The 16,815-nt window shown below is 30.4% G+C and overlaps 2 protein-coding genes across 2 annotated transcripts in view; one reads left to right on the top strand and one right to left on the bottom strand.

Annotated features, from left to right (window-relative positions):
* Nucleotides 1-16,600, top strand: part of LOC145332619 (uncharacterized) — a 64,147-nt gene extending 47,547 nt beyond the window's left edge. The window contains exons 16-21 of the mRNA XM_080177627.1: nucleotides 11,995-12,112; nucleotides 12,888-12,997; nucleotides 13,788-13,906; nucleotides 14,686-14,764; nucleotides 15,691-15,797; nucleotides 16,103-16,600. Coding sequence (XP_080033753.1) covers nucleotides 11,995-12,112; nucleotides 12,888-12,997; nucleotides 13,788-13,906; nucleotides 14,686-14,764; nucleotides 15,691-15,797; nucleotides 16,103-16,600 — 1,031 coding nt within the window. The remainder of the gene's footprint in view (nucleotides 1-11,994; nucleotides 12,113-12,887; nucleotides 12,998-13,787; nucleotides 13,907-14,685; nucleotides 14,765-15,690; nucleotides 15,798-16,102) is intronic.
* On the bottom strand, nucleotides 76-8,651 carry LOC145332029 (uncharacterized). The gene is made up of 6 exons (XM_080176937.1): nucleotides 7,049-8,651; nucleotides 6,574-6,733; nucleotides 2,414-2,762; nucleotides 2,066-2,153; nucleotides 1,088-1,168; nucleotides 76-673 (listed from the first exon to the last, which is right to left on the bottom strand). The coding sequence occupies exons 3-6, from the start codon at nucleotides 2,524-2,526 to the stop codon at nucleotides 296-298; spliced, it is 660 nt and encodes a 219-aa protein (XP_080033063.1). The 5' UTR covers nucleotides 2,527-2,762; nucleotides 6,574-6,733; nucleotides 7,049-8,651; the 3' UTR covers nucleotides 76-295.
* Nucleotides 16,601-16,815: the final 215 nt, after the last annotated feature.

Raw genomic sequence — 16,815 nt, 5'->3', positions numbered from 1 at the left:
AGTAACAACAACTATAACAAATTTATTAATTTTAATTTATTAATTTTAGTTAGACATACATATTTTTTAAAATAAAAAGAACAGGTTTACAAAAAAAGATACTAACAATCAACAATTATTAAAACTAAATTCTAAAGACAAATATGTTGAAAAGAAAAGCAAACATTAAGTTTAACAGTTTAGCAGATAAATTTACCTCATGGATTATGTTCAATAGATACCTTTATGTTCAATAGAAAAGCTAAGTTCAATAGATTATGCCCAATAATAATCGCTTTAAATTCAAATATTAGGATTACAAAGGTTTTATGGCTTCTGGTCTATTTTCGCTCAAACATAAAAGAAATTCAGGATTAACAGTATCACCTGAACTTTTACACATATACAAATGGTTGTTGATTTTGGCTAAAGCAAGGGAGGGATCGAATGAATTATCGGATTGATCAATTAAAACGTTTGTTTCAGGGACAGGATGGTTTAAGTTAATTTCCTGAGTTGGTCGTTGCTGTCTCATAAGAGTACTCTGCCTTATTTTGAACTGCTCAACCTTGACCTCCGCTAATCGCTCTGCCTGAGTCTCCAGACGCACGTTCTTCTCGTCTTGACGTCTTTTCCGGTAAGCTCTAGATTTGTCTAAGATAAAGGCTAACATCCGGATCACTTCCAAACAAGTCTAAAACAAATAAAATTATTGAAAGTTTTTTTCTATTTCTTTTTTTAAAAAAAAGCTAAAGGATTTTTAACACAAAAGAAAAAATAAAACACCTTTAGATGAAGGTGATAAAACAAAAACAAATTAAAAAATTAATCTTACAAAAAATCAGGTGTTTAAAAGAAAACAAACAAAAAGCTACCTTAGTAAGTTGCTTTAAAAAACACACGAAATATGCCCTTAGTACAGGTATACAAGTGTACATATATTTTTCACAGGCGGGTGTATCCCTTAGTCCCGGACTTCTTATTATGAAAAAAAGAAGAAAAACGGCCGTCACTTATTAGTAAAGTCAAAAAGTGTGAAAATATATTTAAAATGGATATTTGTAATAATCGTTTCGCTTTTTAAAAAAAAAGATCTAAAATGACTTACTGTAATACAAGCTAGAGTCAAAAGAACAAAAACAAGGGCAGATTGTTCTCCGCAAGCATCATTCTTGGAATTTACCTTCTCCTAAAATAAAACTTATTAATAAATATATTAGATAATACATTAAAAAATATATATCATTTTTCATATATCTGCACACATATATCTGCGCAAAGGATAAATATGATATATATATTTCGTAACCGATTTACATTAATATACATATTTTTATTTTTATATGTCTACATAAGTACAGATATGGTATAATTATTTCATAAACAAATTGTCTACACATTCCCATAAACCTTGATATGGTAACAATTTTGTAGACAATTTAGTAACGGTTTTTCATTAGGTTTAGCGATTCTTGAAAATTCAAATCTCAGATAGTGCATCATGTTTTTACGATACTGACACAAACAATAAAGTGCGCGATAATTAAATTCTATCTTCCTATTTTTTCAAGTAAATAGCGTTTTTATGCTTAAAAACATCCCGACAGATTACAAAAAAGTAGTAGGAATTACATGTTAATGTAAATTAATAATTTTTTTGAAATTAAAATCCCAAAAAAACCGAACATCTAGGTATAAAATTTTCGGTTTTTCGAGTGAGCGCTACATTAATCGGAGCGCCGAATATCAAAGTTTAACTCATAGATACTACAACCCATTTTCAAGACACAAAATATACATACATATATACATGTATATAAGCATTTAAATATGATTCATTTTCATTAAACAAATTTCAAAGCTGTATTTAAGGCAATCTATTCGAATTTTAAACGTAATATTTAAGCTAAATTGACCTTAATTTTATGTACTATAAGTTCAATGTATATATACAAACATTGTTTTATTTTAGGTGAACTTGATATCATTAAATATAATTAAACAAGAACGACACACATACACACATACAAGTTTGTAAAAAGGTAACATTTAAATAGAAATAAAGAATCTAATCTTTTTAACTTACCTGATAAGTTGCAAATGATGAATACACCGCATTTGTCAAGCGGTGGTTAAAGTTTAGGTTGTAGTGCTTGGTATCGTTCCAGTGATCACTAAAATTAAATTAATAAAATAAATTACTACCATATTATCAGTCTGATAAAGTAACATATCGTTCCAGTGATAACCGAATGAAATCAATAAATTATTATCAAACAGTCGAAATTTAAAATAGATAATTAAGAGACCATAGATAAAATTAAGAAAAAATTTAATTGTATTTTTTTAAATATAATTAGATATTCAACATAAGTACTAAAAACAAATATGAACCTAAAAAATGAAATGAGATGAATTTGTAATAAAACATTACCTTAAGCCTATGAATATAGCATTCAACTTTTCCACAGTTTGGTTTTGCACATTAAGCATACCGTTGTACGCTTCACACTTACTGGCACAATCGTCAGCGTTACTGCACAGCATTTTTGTAACTAAAAATACTTCCACATTGTATCTGAAAATAAAAAGCTCATCACTATGATTTTATTTAAAATAAAAACTAAAACAATTATATTATAGTGATACAAAATATAATATTTAGGTAGAATCAGAGCCATTCTCTATTTTGACAGAAGAAGGATCAGATTTGACAGCGTTAAAATTTCTTAGCTCCGTTGCAGGTACTTCCTTTTTGCGCTTATTCTTTTGCTGCGCTCGAACTAAAATATAAAAATAGTAACATAAAAATGTCAGTGATGAATTTACTACATCTATAGTAAAAATTAATTGAAATTCGCTCTGTTAATTATGCAATACAACTAGAAAATTGTTATGTGATATATACAAAAACAATAAAAATAATTATGGATCAATATTCACGCGCCTTTCTATTTACTGCGCTAAAAACGAAAATTACGAATATTATATACATCATATTAAAATTTTTAAGTGTATATTAATTTCAGAAAAGAATAACCATGGATACATCATTTGAAAAAACAAAGCTTTGGACCCTGGAGAACAAGAAATTTAATATAAACGGCAAGGTAAACGCCGCTCCTGATCAAGCAACAAACTTTGAAAAATTTGAAATGCACAATCTAGAATCATCTATTAAAGGAACGCTGATTTTGACTTATAGACCACACATAGATGCTAACCGCAGTAGAGACTTTGAAAGACTTCAGTACAAGGAACTGGAGCAAAACGAAAACCTGATTAATAACTTCATAAACTTGTCTCAACGTCTCAACATTGATGATTGTATGAAAGGCGTGTACTGTAACATAAGAGATCACTTAACAAAACAAATGGAAAAAAAGAACTTCTTTGACTGCATAATTGTAGATATCAACATGTTTGACTATGGTTCAAAATCTTCAGACATACAAGGCCATTTTCCTTTGCACCCTAAAGAAAGCAGTGATAAAAATGCTGAAAATAAAAAACCTGATTATCGTGGAAACTTTCCCACAATGTCTCAATTAAGAAAGGTCGCAGTAATTATTCAAAATATTCATTATGCCTGTGAAAAATACTTAATTGGGCGAAAGGAAATCCAAGTAGTCTATAACGAGGCACTGATGTGCAGTCGTTTCGACCTAAACCCATTTACTGTGAAAAGTGTAATACAATTAGAACATTATGTACAATTGTGTGATACAATCCTTATGCAATTAGTAGACGAGATAAAACAAATCGATCCTGAACTAGTAGAAAAAAACATGAATTTTGTGACTACTGAAGCTATATCCTCTGCTCTGTGCCTTTTTACCTCAGATTTGAAAAGATATTTAGAACCAGAATATTACAACAGACCTGGACTTCTGTATCTTCACGGAGCGTTACAGTTTAGGCATGGTTTCCAATACAAACAGAGTTTAAAAGCAATGCTTTTTACATATAGTCTGATTAAAAATAACGCTATAACCAGTTATTTGCATAGGTTAAGCGAAGATCCTGAAGTAAACCTAGCCAATTTTCCTAAAGAAAATATGAATGTAGCGTACGTTCAAAGCTACCAACGTTTTTTTGGGACAAGAGGATACGTGAGATGGCTATCTTCTTTATGCACAGCATACAAAGATAACGTAGGAAATAGGTTTCCCCTTCCTCCACCTGTAATAATAGCTTACAATGAAGAAAAATTGAAAAATTATCATTTATACAAACCTAGCACAAAACCTGTTTGGAATGATCCTATAGGTGATAGTGTTGAATCAGTTGCTCAAGTCATGGTAACCTACCCTCTCAAAATCAATGCTATCCACGTTTTTAAACCTAAACCTGAAACCAGCAAAAACCTTGCTCAAAAAGCAAAACCGTCAGGTCGTAAAAGATCACGAAACCTCTCTACAGATAAAGATCAAATTGAAATAATAGAATTGGATAAAGAGGATGGGCCACAAATATTGGAGCCTGAAAAGCAAAAAAGCGCTAATGTTGAGATTTTGAATATTTGTAACAAAATTTTAACTCAAACAAATGATTTAAAACCTCTGAGACAAGATATAACAAACCTTTCTGCTCAACTCAGCAAAACAAAAATAGACAGCAACACAGAAGAATTGAAGCAAGAATCTATTTTACTAAGAGATAAAATAGATAAAATGACATCAGAAAACATATCAACTATGGAAAAGTGGAATAGTGAGAAATTAAATCTGTACAATGAAATAGAGAAACTAAAATCAGAAAACAAATCATTGACAAACGTTAATAAAACATTAGCAGAACAGAACATAGTAAGACTGAATGTATCAAATGAAAATGACAATCTTAGTGAGCAATTACAAAATCTCTCTCAAATAATTGAAAACATTAAAACTATGTACGACATTAGAGAAACATCGCAAGTAATAAACGCGTTGTACAATGCAAAAAAACAATATGAAGAAATAATATCAAACCAATCTCAAGCAACTATAAACTCAGATTCTACACTAACAGAAAAACTAAACAAAATACATGCTACAAATGTGGAAATTACAGAAAAACTAAACAAATCTGTTGAAGAAACTGCTGATTTAAAAGACAAACTTAAGGATGCTAAAGAATTTATGTTGGTAATGTCAACCCAACTTCCAATATGCTATCCTAAAATAGATGAATCATTTATAGATGAACCAACACTGCATAGCCTGCGACATACTTGGCTGAAAAATGAATTTACTATTGCACAAGAAAGAAGCAACAAAAGTCTTCAATTCACCAAACAAATAATAGACTTCCTAAATACAGCATCAGACAACACAAACAATGAATTTAAAAATAAATCAGAAAAGGAACGTGCACAAATTATATCTAGCGCTATAATCCAAGTCCTCAAAGATAGCATAGTAATGGAAAATTTAAACAATGGTCAAGACTTTATAGAAGCTACCATAGCACACACCAACCTACTAACTTGGCCAACTCCAAATCAATCAAGTGCCCAAACAAACAAAAAAAAGAAAAATTAATACACTTGTATAGGTTGAATTGTTAACAAAAGAAAAATATTTTTGATATGTAGCACCCTAAAATTATAGTAACAATAGAACTATGTCTTCAGCGCCGTATCAAAGTATGAATTCATTTTGATACAGATAAAAATAATTGTATACCATAATATTGAAGTCATGTTAATATAATGAAAACGATATATTTGTGCTGGATTCTTTCAATTATAATCCATTCACATTAGTATGGTTCAAAGACGTAAAATATGAATATAAATTTACATATTATATACATGACAGGTTTCTTTCATTTATAATCCTTTCATGTTAATTTTTAATTGAAAATCAGGTAAATATTAAATAATGATAAATCAGTATGTAAAATTGCTGAATTATTGTGTCGAAATAGCAATTCTTTCAATTATAATTGCTAATATTTAAAAATTGTTTGATTATAATAATCATTAAATTTGTTGTATCAGAATCTATAGCAAATTCAAAGTCGTGTAATTATAAAAGACAAATTACGTATTATATACATGACGGATTCGTTCAATTATAATCCTTATGTATCAGTTTATAATTTAAAATCGTGTAACTATTGAATAATAATGTGTTGTTGAATAACTTACTACTCTAATATATCAATTTAGCATTTCTTTCAATTATAATTGCTAATATTTAAAAAAAGGTAATGTTATGTTAAAAAACTTGCTACTCTACTGTATCAAATTAGCATTTCCTTCAATTATAAATGCTAGTATTAAAAACTATAGTATATCAAACAAGTTGTGTAATTATAAAAAACAAGTTACACATTATGTACATGACGGATTCATTCATTTATAATCCTTATATATCAGTTTATGATTTAAAATCGTGTAACTATTAAATAATAATGTGTTGTTGAATAACTTACTACTCTACTATATCAATTTAGCATTTCTTTCAATTATAAATGCTAATATTAAAAAAAATGCTTTCAAATATTATTATAACTAGCTTAAATTGTTTAAATTGTTAAATTATATTATCATTCTAACAATAAACATTAAAAAGCGTTAGACTTAACTTAATAAAAATTATTCACCTTTAATAAGTAGCGCAGCTGTAATGATTAGCCCATATGCTAACAGCGCAGCCACTATAGCATACAAAGAGGTCATACCAGAATCTCCTTCATCACTCTTAGTAGATAACCAATTTACCGCCACTCGTCCGCAAGATATATGGGTGGAGATGTTGAAATCCTTAACAAAATATTTTTATTTAAAATTATCTTAATTGGTAAGGTAAAGGATAAATATGAATAATTGGTTGACATTTCCTATAATATAGATATAGATTATGTTTTAATAATCTTACGCTACACGTATCGGTTATAAAAATCTATTAATAATAAAAATGGTGTCAATAAAATATGTTTACTTCATAGTTTTTAACAATTTGCAATTTTGCATAGTCATACAAAAAAATATATCGCTCAAATTTCACGCTACATTTAGTTTTAATAAATTGTTATTTCATTAAATTTAATAATATATAAACTAAAATATTTTTTACACCTCAGGATTTAACAACAGATAAAAAAATAACCACGGATCGGAATCTAAACAAGAATCAGGGTCCATTCCTTGCACAATCAACTTATTTAAAGAGTCTTTTAATCGGTAAGCGTCCATTTTTCTGCAATAAAACACAAACGATTAAAAATAATTAATATAATTCGAAACTATATTATTTCATTCTCTAATTTTCCAATTTATTTTTAAATTTATTTACTTACAGTACGTAACACAATTAAATAGAAAACCTTAAAAACCTATTCTACAAATTTGCAGTCCCCTAACTGATTACGAATTATCTTTAAATTTCTATTTTTAATGTCCTTTTTTAAATAAATAAAAAAAAGGGGGGGGTGTAAAACTTGTTTACAAATTAAAACTCGTTTCCTAAAATATCATTAAAGGGTAAATAACAATCGTTAAATTAAAATTGAATTAAATTGTTCGTGTACAAAATATCTTAAATTTTTTATCTTTTTCCATAACCTTATTATATGTCAGCACAATAACAGATATGGAAGAATATTTTCATAAGTCAAAAATGTCAACGCTCAAATATAAGATTAGATATGGTCTTTTTGTTTGGCGATAATCGGAAAATTTGAATTTCAAAAGTCGTCCAAGTTTTTACAACACGTTTACAAACAAGAACCTGCGCGTTTATTCTTTTCAAGATCTCCCAATTTTTGCCTAAAACGCAAATTTACACATAATAACGACTTTATTACAATAAAAGAATAAATGAAAATGCATATCAATGTGTATTAATTATGTTTTTAATCTAAGAAATCCAAAAGACACCAATTATTAGCCCCCTTAATTCCCCGTTTTTATGCGTTTTTATGCGCGCGCTATATTAAATAGAGCGCCTAAAATCAAGGTTATATTTATATCTTATTTTTACATATCATTATTTTGCTTTGCATATTAAAATATAACTTGATTAAATTTTTATATTTATTTTCAGACAAAAATGACAATGATGGCTATTTTCATTTTGGTATTTACAAACATCAATGTTCTAACAGGAAACGATGACAATGACGTTCAAAAAGATCTCGGTAAGAGTCATTTTTCACCAACAAGAAACATTGAACACGTATTATCGGAAAGATCATTAATATCTGTAAAAGTAGCCGGTTTAGATGAAATTTTAAAAGTAATAATTCCAAATAGATCATTTTTTACCTCCATTTTAGCCTCTACTTCTAGTCCAAGAGCGTTAGAAACATGGAAAGAAATTGTAACCGAAGCTAAAAGAGTAAAACAAAGCTACGATGGTTTTTATGACCATACCACAACAAACTGCTATATCACAAATGTTCAGTCTGCTTTTATGTACCTAATCCAAGGCATAAATGACAACAAGGTTAAACGTAGTGTTAATTCTGGAGACACATCTAATGATGATTCAAATACTGATTCAAACACAAATACAGGTTCAAACTCAGATTTAACAGATGAACAGTTACAAGTAGAACTCAATTATGCAATGGACTTAATAAAAAAACTAAAAACCAACGTTGCTAATGGCCAAGATATGAAACTACAAATAAATACATCGATCTACCACTCTATAAGAGTAAAATTCGCATGTTGGACTAATAAAGGTTTACGAAAACTATTTCAAATGGTTCAATTGGAACTTTACAAAATAGCCAATATGCCTTATTCACAAGAGCTACAAGAAAAACACAAATTTATAGCATTAAATGAACTAAGAAAATCTACCTTAGAGCTAGTAAGGATTTCTGTTAATGGAAAATTAATCTGGCCAGTTCAACCGGAAATTCCTACTGATCTTGATCCTTGTGATGAAGAAAATAATGAACCAGAACTATCCTATGAACAATTAAGAGAAACTGAAGAACAATTAGCAGTAAAATCTTTTTGTACATCTACACCTGCTATGTGTATAGGAAACACTCCTAGACAAACCATTAGAAAAACAATACTTCAATTTGGAGTAGCGGTGGATGATGCTATCCAACTAATGCAAGAAACCGATGAAGCTACTATATACAGAAAAGCCCTGGAATTAAATAAAAACCAACTATCAACATACACACTAACCCAAAAATTAAATTATGGAGAAAAGTTGAACATTGATTTTACCATACTATCGAACAAATTTAAAGGAGGATATTCTTCAGACGAAACGATGAAAAATTTACTGTATCCATTATTAAATGAACTAAAATTCTTAAATATAGTATATGCAACGGATTTAAAACATAAAAACAAACCTTTATCTTCATTGTTGTTTAATTGCGATAGCTTTAAGGACACAGATATATATGTGAATCATGGAAAAATATATTCTTACAGTAAAAACTACACAAACAAATATATTTACGAGCCAATGCCATTTTGTCATGACATTTGTAAAATTCTAGAAAGTAAAGCTTATATTGAACTAGAAGAAAATAAAATTGGCATGATCACTAAAAGAAATGGTAACGAATATGGTTTTATTGAGGAAATAAAGGAAAACAAACCAATATGCGCTATGCAAAAATCACCTACAGACATATGCGTGTTTAATACTATCCCTTATGCTCAACAAATATCTATAATTAAAACTTATGTATACCATTGCATGAAAAAATCGGGTTGCAATTATTATTTAGAAGGGAAATTCATATCTGCTGGATTTATTTCAACTTCAGAATTTAAAACAAATTTTGAAACATCAGAAACCACTGTGGAAAATTCTTTCTTCGAAGATGATAATGAGGTATTAATAAAAGGATTGGTATACTCTTTCATAACTGCTATAATATTTGGTTTTATTGCCTGTGTAAAAAGAGTTTTTAAAAGTTGCAAAAACCACGCAACCTCGTTTATGAATTGTTCTTGTTGTAGAAAACACGAAACCTCGCGTGTTAATAATAGAGCAGATTACACCTCTTCAAACAATCAGCAAGAAATGAACTTCTTGCAGCCTAAATTTAATCCTAATGCTGAATAATAAGTTTACTAATATTATTATTCCTATCCTATTTTAGTACCTCTTCTGTAAGTTACCTTTAATTACTATGAATGACTTCCATACTGCAAGTCCAAATAAGTTAATAATATTGACAACTTCCATACTGTAAGTTGATCTAAGATAATGCTGCTAAATTAACTTAGAATAATATTGTATTGAACGATTTCCGTACTGTAAGTTAACTGACAATAATACTATAAATGACTTCCATACTGCAAGTCTAAATAAGATAATAAAGTAATACAGGTGTTTGCCCATTTGCAATAACTTAGTAATTTTAATCTATAATTTAATAATATGGACAACTTCCATACTGCAAGTTGATCTAATATGATATAAAGTGTTTCTTCCTTACTGTAAGTAAACATTAAATGTTATAAATAATGAACAACTTCCATACTGTAAGTTGACCGGCATTATGCTGTAAATGACGTATTTCTTCCTTACTGCAAGTAAACGTTAAATATTATCGTTAACTTTTCTTCTACAAGTTAACCTAAATCGTTAAATAAATAAAGTGTTTCTTCCTTACTGTAAGTAAACATTAAATGTTATAAATAATGAACAACTTCCATACTGTAAGTTGACCGACATTATGCTGTAAACGACGTATTTCTTCCTTACTGCAAGTAAACGTTAAATATTATTGTTAACTTTTCTTCTACAAGTTAACTTAAATCGTTATCGTATTTAGTAAAATAATTATTTACCCTGTACTTATACTATTCATGTAATTATTTTTGTAAGCAATGAAAAGTAAGCAAAACATTTTACATATTTTTATTATTTTTTATTGTTATTTTTTTTTAAAAGTAAAAGTACATAAAATTTTTGTATTTAAGATATTATACATGTAAACTAATGATTAAAATTTATTTTTATGTTATTAATGTTAAATGTATTACATTCATTTTTGATTGTTAATCAGGAAGTGATCTTGGAACAATGAAGAACCTCGAAACGCCTGAAAAGAAAATTAATTGTAATTGCTATGTAATAATATTCTTGCAATCTTTACATCGTCCTTCTTGAGAGGGGGAGGAATGTTGCAAATATTCTGCAACATTGTAAAAATGTCTGGCGCTTCACGCCGCTCCGACCAGAACAAGAACCATGAAAGGATTGCAAGGCAGTGTGTTTTGAAATGTGAAATTGTCTATACTTCAATGTTGTTAAGAAGAATAAAGGCTTGAATACAAAGTTTTCTTGAGTTATATGAAATGTTTAAATATATCAAACATATCATAAAGAAAAAAAAATTTATTGAAAAGTGAAATGAAGTTACCTAACCTAGGGTAATAAAATGCACTATGTCCCAATTCAGGTTCTGACACAAAAGTCAGATCACCCTTTAAACGCACTGTGGTAAATGATGGTCTTTTACACTTATACCTATTGCTTGACACCTTTCTTCCACCCTAACCTAACCTAACAGAACATTCAACAAAAAGTCTTTGTTGTCCAAATGAGATGAGAGGCCAAAAAGTATTTATTTTTCATTGATTTCACACCAGATTATTATGTACTCTAATAAAGTAAAATTTGTAGCTGGCTCAAATATCGATCTCCCCAATACACCCTCTTTAGTTTTACACTATATCCTCCCCTCCTTTTTGATGAATGAACTGACAAATAAATGATGTTTATGTTAGCAACCTAAACTGACGACAATTTTTCCCCTGGCATAATATCAACGTACAAATATTCTATTATCCATTGAGGCATACCACCATCCTATTATATAAAGTAGTAAGGTTTTTTTTGTCTGAAGCTTAAGATCTAAATAACTACTGAATTGATTGATATCTCATTTTTAGGAAAGCTTCACTTAGATACCAGGATAGTTTTAGGTTGTTTTATTTAAAGACTTCATTCTTGGGATGGCTTTAGGCTATTTTTTATAGCAAAAATAGATGATTAGAGATAACTAATCTATATCTTGATATTGTTATAGATACAATAGTGGAAATTATCGGATGTTTACTCAACAATGAAGACTATCTGTCTATCAGCAGTTTGGTTGTTCGTGCTGCCCTGAAAAGACAAGTTGAAGACAGCCAAGCTATTATAAGGTAAGACTTTTAATTAGGGATTCTATGTGATAAGACATTGGATGATTTGATTAACAGTTACACCCGAAATTATGATAATAAATTAAGCCTTATGTAGATGTGAACTATTTGTGTAAACGTTTATACCAACAAATCAACCACCCTTAATTTTTCTAACTAATGATAGAATATGTTAATAAAACTTAAGGTACAAATAAAATTTATAATCCTATGTCTCCTCTCTCCCAACTGTTATTGTCCAATTCCAAGTCACCTTGTTATTGTGTAATATATGTTTGTTTATATCCCAACTTGTAGTTTAATTGTTCTTGTTCAAGGCGAAACTTTTCTACATTTTGGGTGCGTCCGTATCGGATAGCGTTTAAAATTAATTTGGGCATGTTGTTATTGTCCTATCCATTTCACACTCGACATAAAGATTTCTGTAACAGTTTGGTACAATTTATAAAGCATAGCAACTAAAACTCTAATATATTCCAAAAAGTCATAATATCAAATTTATATAGGATGATTATTAGCCTTTTAAAACCGTATTTTATATGATATTATCATCCTATTAACTAGATTTTTGGAATATTGAGAATTCCTAGGAACATTTGGTATAATGTTACAAATCTTATAATGTTAGTATGTTCTATCCGTATTTAGCATCTGTATTTGGAAATTTTAGAATATAATTTTAGAGCATTTTTCTAGATATGGTTGAAAATTTAATTATTTTGGCCTCATATTATAGCTTTTCTCTTATGGATGATGACATCCTTGTTTTATTTAGTTTGATTGGATTAGTTGGTACCCTGTCAAGAGTGTCTCATCACTCCTTCCCAACTCCGCTCAGACTATGTCTCAACTTCTTACAGCTGAGCACACATCATTCAGAACAAAGTAAGATTTTCATTCTTTACCACTCAAATCCGCGTCATAACAAAAGACTCTCAAAGGATGACTACTGCTGCTATGGCATACGCATTATTCCTTCTAAACTCTATTGATACTTTGCCTTATTCCACAAATTGTTAAAAATCAGTAAAGGTTGTGAGTTTTAAGTTCAAAACAGTAGGTAGTAGAACGATACACATATTTAGTGAATATTACCGTTCTACTACTATCTTCAAGCCTTAAAACTCACACCTTTACGGAGTTTTAGCACAACCTACTCCACCCTTTAAAGTAAGTAGTTATTTTTTTGGAGCTAAGGTATTATATAATTTATTTTGTCTGTCCGTCCGTCAGTGATTTTCTTGGCTGTTAAATACATGATAGACAGCTGAAACTTTGTGATAAGATTCCCTGTACCAATAAGCATCCAGTTTATGATTAACTTGGTCCATTGGTCTATCGATCATGCTATAGTGAAGGGGGTTAGGTTTACTCTTAACCTTCAAATTTTCCTATAATACAAAGCAGAAAGTATTTTTGTTGTTGTCTGTATTCAATAATTTTCTTTGCGTTTTCCAATTTTGTGAATCAGCTTTAGAATCAAAAGGGAAATTTTCTGTAGAGGCAATATCTCCTAGCATAAGATGTATCTTTTTACTTTTATGTCAAACATTATACTTATGTCTTATTATGATAAGTTTATCCTTAAATAGTTATCATTTTTGGCCTACAAACACCCCCCCCCCCCCCCCCAACCTCTTGGTTTTTTATTTTAACCATATCTATTGTTTTATAGAGGTATGTATAGCTGCCAAGCAAGCCCTGTCTGTTTTGTCCAGCTCCATCCATCCAGCCTGTCCAACCATGGCCATACCTGTCCTCACCAACCAGGATATGGATAATATCATTAGGAAGGTTAGTCAGATAGTCAGATATTCTGATAGTCAGATAGTCAGATAGTCAGATAGTCAGATAGTCAGATAGTCAGATAGTCAGATAGTCAGATAGTCAGATAGTCAGATAGTCAGATAGTCAGATAGTCAGATAGTCAGATAGTCAGATAGTCAGATAGTCAGATAGTCAGATAGTTAGATAGTCAGATAGTCAGATAGTCAGATAGTCAGATAGTCAGATAGTCAGATAGTCAGATAGTCAGATAGTCAGATAGTCAGATAGTCAGATAGTCAGATAGTCAGATAGTCAGATAGTCAGATAGTCAGATAGTCAGATAGTCAGATAGTCAGATAGTCAGATAGTCAGATAGTCAGATAGTCAGATAGTCAGATATTCTGATATTCTGATATTCTGATATTCTGATAGTCAGATAGTCAGATATTCTGATAGTAAGATATTCTGATAGTCAGATTCAGCCTGCCCAACCATGGCCAATGCCATACCTGTCTTCACCAACCAGGATATGGATAATATCATTAGGAAGGTTAGTCAGATAGTAGGATAGTCAGATAGTCAGATAGAAAGATAGCCAGTTAGTCAGATTCAACCTGTCCAATCATGGCTATACCTGTCCTCACCAACCAGGATATGGATAATATCATGAGGAAGGTAAGTCAGATAGTCAGCTAAAGGCTAAAATTTTGGAGGTACATTATATATCCCCTCCAAAACTTTGAAACCCCTTATTATCCCCAAAAAAGCTTGGACGTCCTTGTTGATAACTAAATCTTTAATTTAAGATGTTAAGAGTTGAGGTGGCCAGAAAGGAAGATGTTGAGAATGAAAGTGATGAAGAAATCAATATGGAAACAAATAAAAGTGAAATTTAGGATTATGGAAAGAAAACAAAGTAGCTGGTTTCGTCGTATTTCCACAGTAGCTTTTGATAGATAAATGTTAATGATTGCCCCGCAGGGTTAGAGTCCCCGCAGTGGCTAGAAATATTAGAAAAGCTACCGTGAAAAAGAAGACGGACCCCGCTTCTTCGTTTTCCTTCCATTAACCAACTTTATTACCCGTTTATTCTTTAATACTAATTTGGCAACATCCAGACGAAGTGCAGTGCAAAATTTTTTTTTTCCAGTATGGCTTCGAATCCGATAAATTTCCGTTGTGTTAAAACCGATTCTTTGCTATGTACTGAAATATCAAATATCGTACCGTATTTAAGAGAATTGTTAAAGTTCTATAGGGCCTATTACTGACAGACGGATAGTTTTCAAATCAAGAGAGGCTTCGCTATTCTTATAATGGTATTATAAAATATAGTTGTGAAATTTATTTATATTAAAAATCTCTTTTTATCTTAAAGATAATTTAATGTTAATTTCCTAATTGATTGAATCTTTCCTATTTGTTGGAGTAAATTATAAAAGAACATGCAAAGTTTGGTACTACAAATTAGATTGGTATACACACGTAGAGTAATAAACCATTTAGTATTTAACTTATGCGATTCCCATTACAACTAGGTACAGTGGCAAGGACGTCCAAGGGGGGGGGGGGTAAGGGGGTGAACCCCCCCCACCATATAAAATTTACCCTTACGGCACCCCCAACCATTTGGAAGGGGCGGGGGAGGGGAGAAATAAATAATCCCTTAAAAAAATGTTTACTTCCAATATCAAGATTTTTTACTACCGTCCAAAATCAAAACAGTTCTGACAATCTACAAATGTTCGTTTTTCCTACCATTTCAGAGCTTCGCTTTTATGGATGTTGTCATTCTTTTTTGTTTTGTTCAGATGTGGTCATGAGGAGAGAACCATCACCAGATAGCAATACCAATATAAAAACAACTCCGTCTAGACCACAGAAAAGTCAAGAAACTTCTGATAAGGTTCAAACAAAGGTTAGTTAACCATAAATACTTGAAAAGTTAAATTCTATTATTAGTTCATTTAATAGGTATAAAAAAACCGTTAACAATATTACAAATTACCATCCCTTTTTCTAAATTAACATTTTTCATTGAAAAAGTTTACTTTTGTGTCACAGTTTTTTTTTATATAAAACCATGGAATAACTTATTATTTTAAATTTATATTACGATATTAAACATAACCCTAGAATCACCTGCTCTCGTTCGTGCATACTCCTCTTTAAATGCTTATCCCGTATTGCTTTGGATTGTGTATTATTATTTTATTCAAATAGGAAACTCAAGCACAAGACGGAGGAAAAAGCCTGAAAAGAAAAATGGTGTCACCACCTCCTGCCAACGACTACCCAAGTAGTGATGACGAAGACACTAGCAATGAACTTGCTCATAATATTAAACACATTGAGGAAGTCAAGCGTATGAGAAAAGAATCTGAATCTGTTGCAGAAACTAATACAAAATCAGCTGTTAAAAAGGCGGGAAATAAAGTAACAGAGGAAAACGCGGGAACGAAGGAAACTGAGAAAAATGCGGGACAGTCCAAACCTGACAAAGCAAGTAAGAGCAAGAAAGAAATAAAGGCGGGAAAAAAATTGCAATCAGCTGATTCTACCCAGCAAGTGTCAATGGTGCCTACTGTCGCTGCTTCCAAAGAGGCTGTCAACACTGAAGGAGAAGATATTGATGTTCAAACCATGTTGAATGACTTTTCTGACAAGCTGAACGAAAATTTACTGCCAGATCCCTTCAATGGATCTGATTCTGACGAGTAAAAGGATAGGAACGATACTAGAATATCAAATTTTGAACACAAATTTTGGTTATTTCAACTAGTCCAAAAAAGTTCCATGTAATTTTTGCAGCTTTTAATTGCATAGGGCTTGCAGTTTAACAAAAAAATTGATTATCAACGATTATTTTTAACTGGCATAAAGATAAATAATTAAAGTCTGTTGTTTCAAAATTTGTGTTTCTTTATTTAACATTG

Source organism: Acartia tonsa, chromosome 11 (genome assembly GCF_053477335.1).
Source record: "Acartia tonsa isolate MP-2025a chromosome 11, ASM5347733v1, whole genome shotgun sequence".
Classification (NCBI taxonomy): Eukaryota; Metazoa; Arthropoda; class Copepoda; order Calanoida; family Acartiidae; genus Acartia; species Acartia tonsa.
The sequence above is the reverse complement of the archived record's forward strand: the minus strand, read 5'-3'. Positions and strand labels throughout refer to the sequence as shown.

What these genes read in the sequence shown, in the direction of transcription:
- LOC145332029 (XM_080176937.1), bottom strand. Translation starts at nt 2,526, where the DNA reads ATGCTGTGCAGTAACGCTGACGATTGTGCCAGTAAGTGTGAAGCGTAC. An exon ending in GCTATATTCATAGGCTTAAG is followed by an intron (nt 2,154 to 2,413) that starts GTAATGTTTTAT and finishes ATTTAATTTTAG; the next exon opens with TGATCACTGGAACGATACCA. An exon ending in CATCATTTGCAACTTATCAG is followed by an intron (nt 1,169 to 2,065) that starts GTAAGTTAAAAA and finishes GTTTTATTTTAG; the next exon opens with GAGAAGGTAAATTCCAAGAA.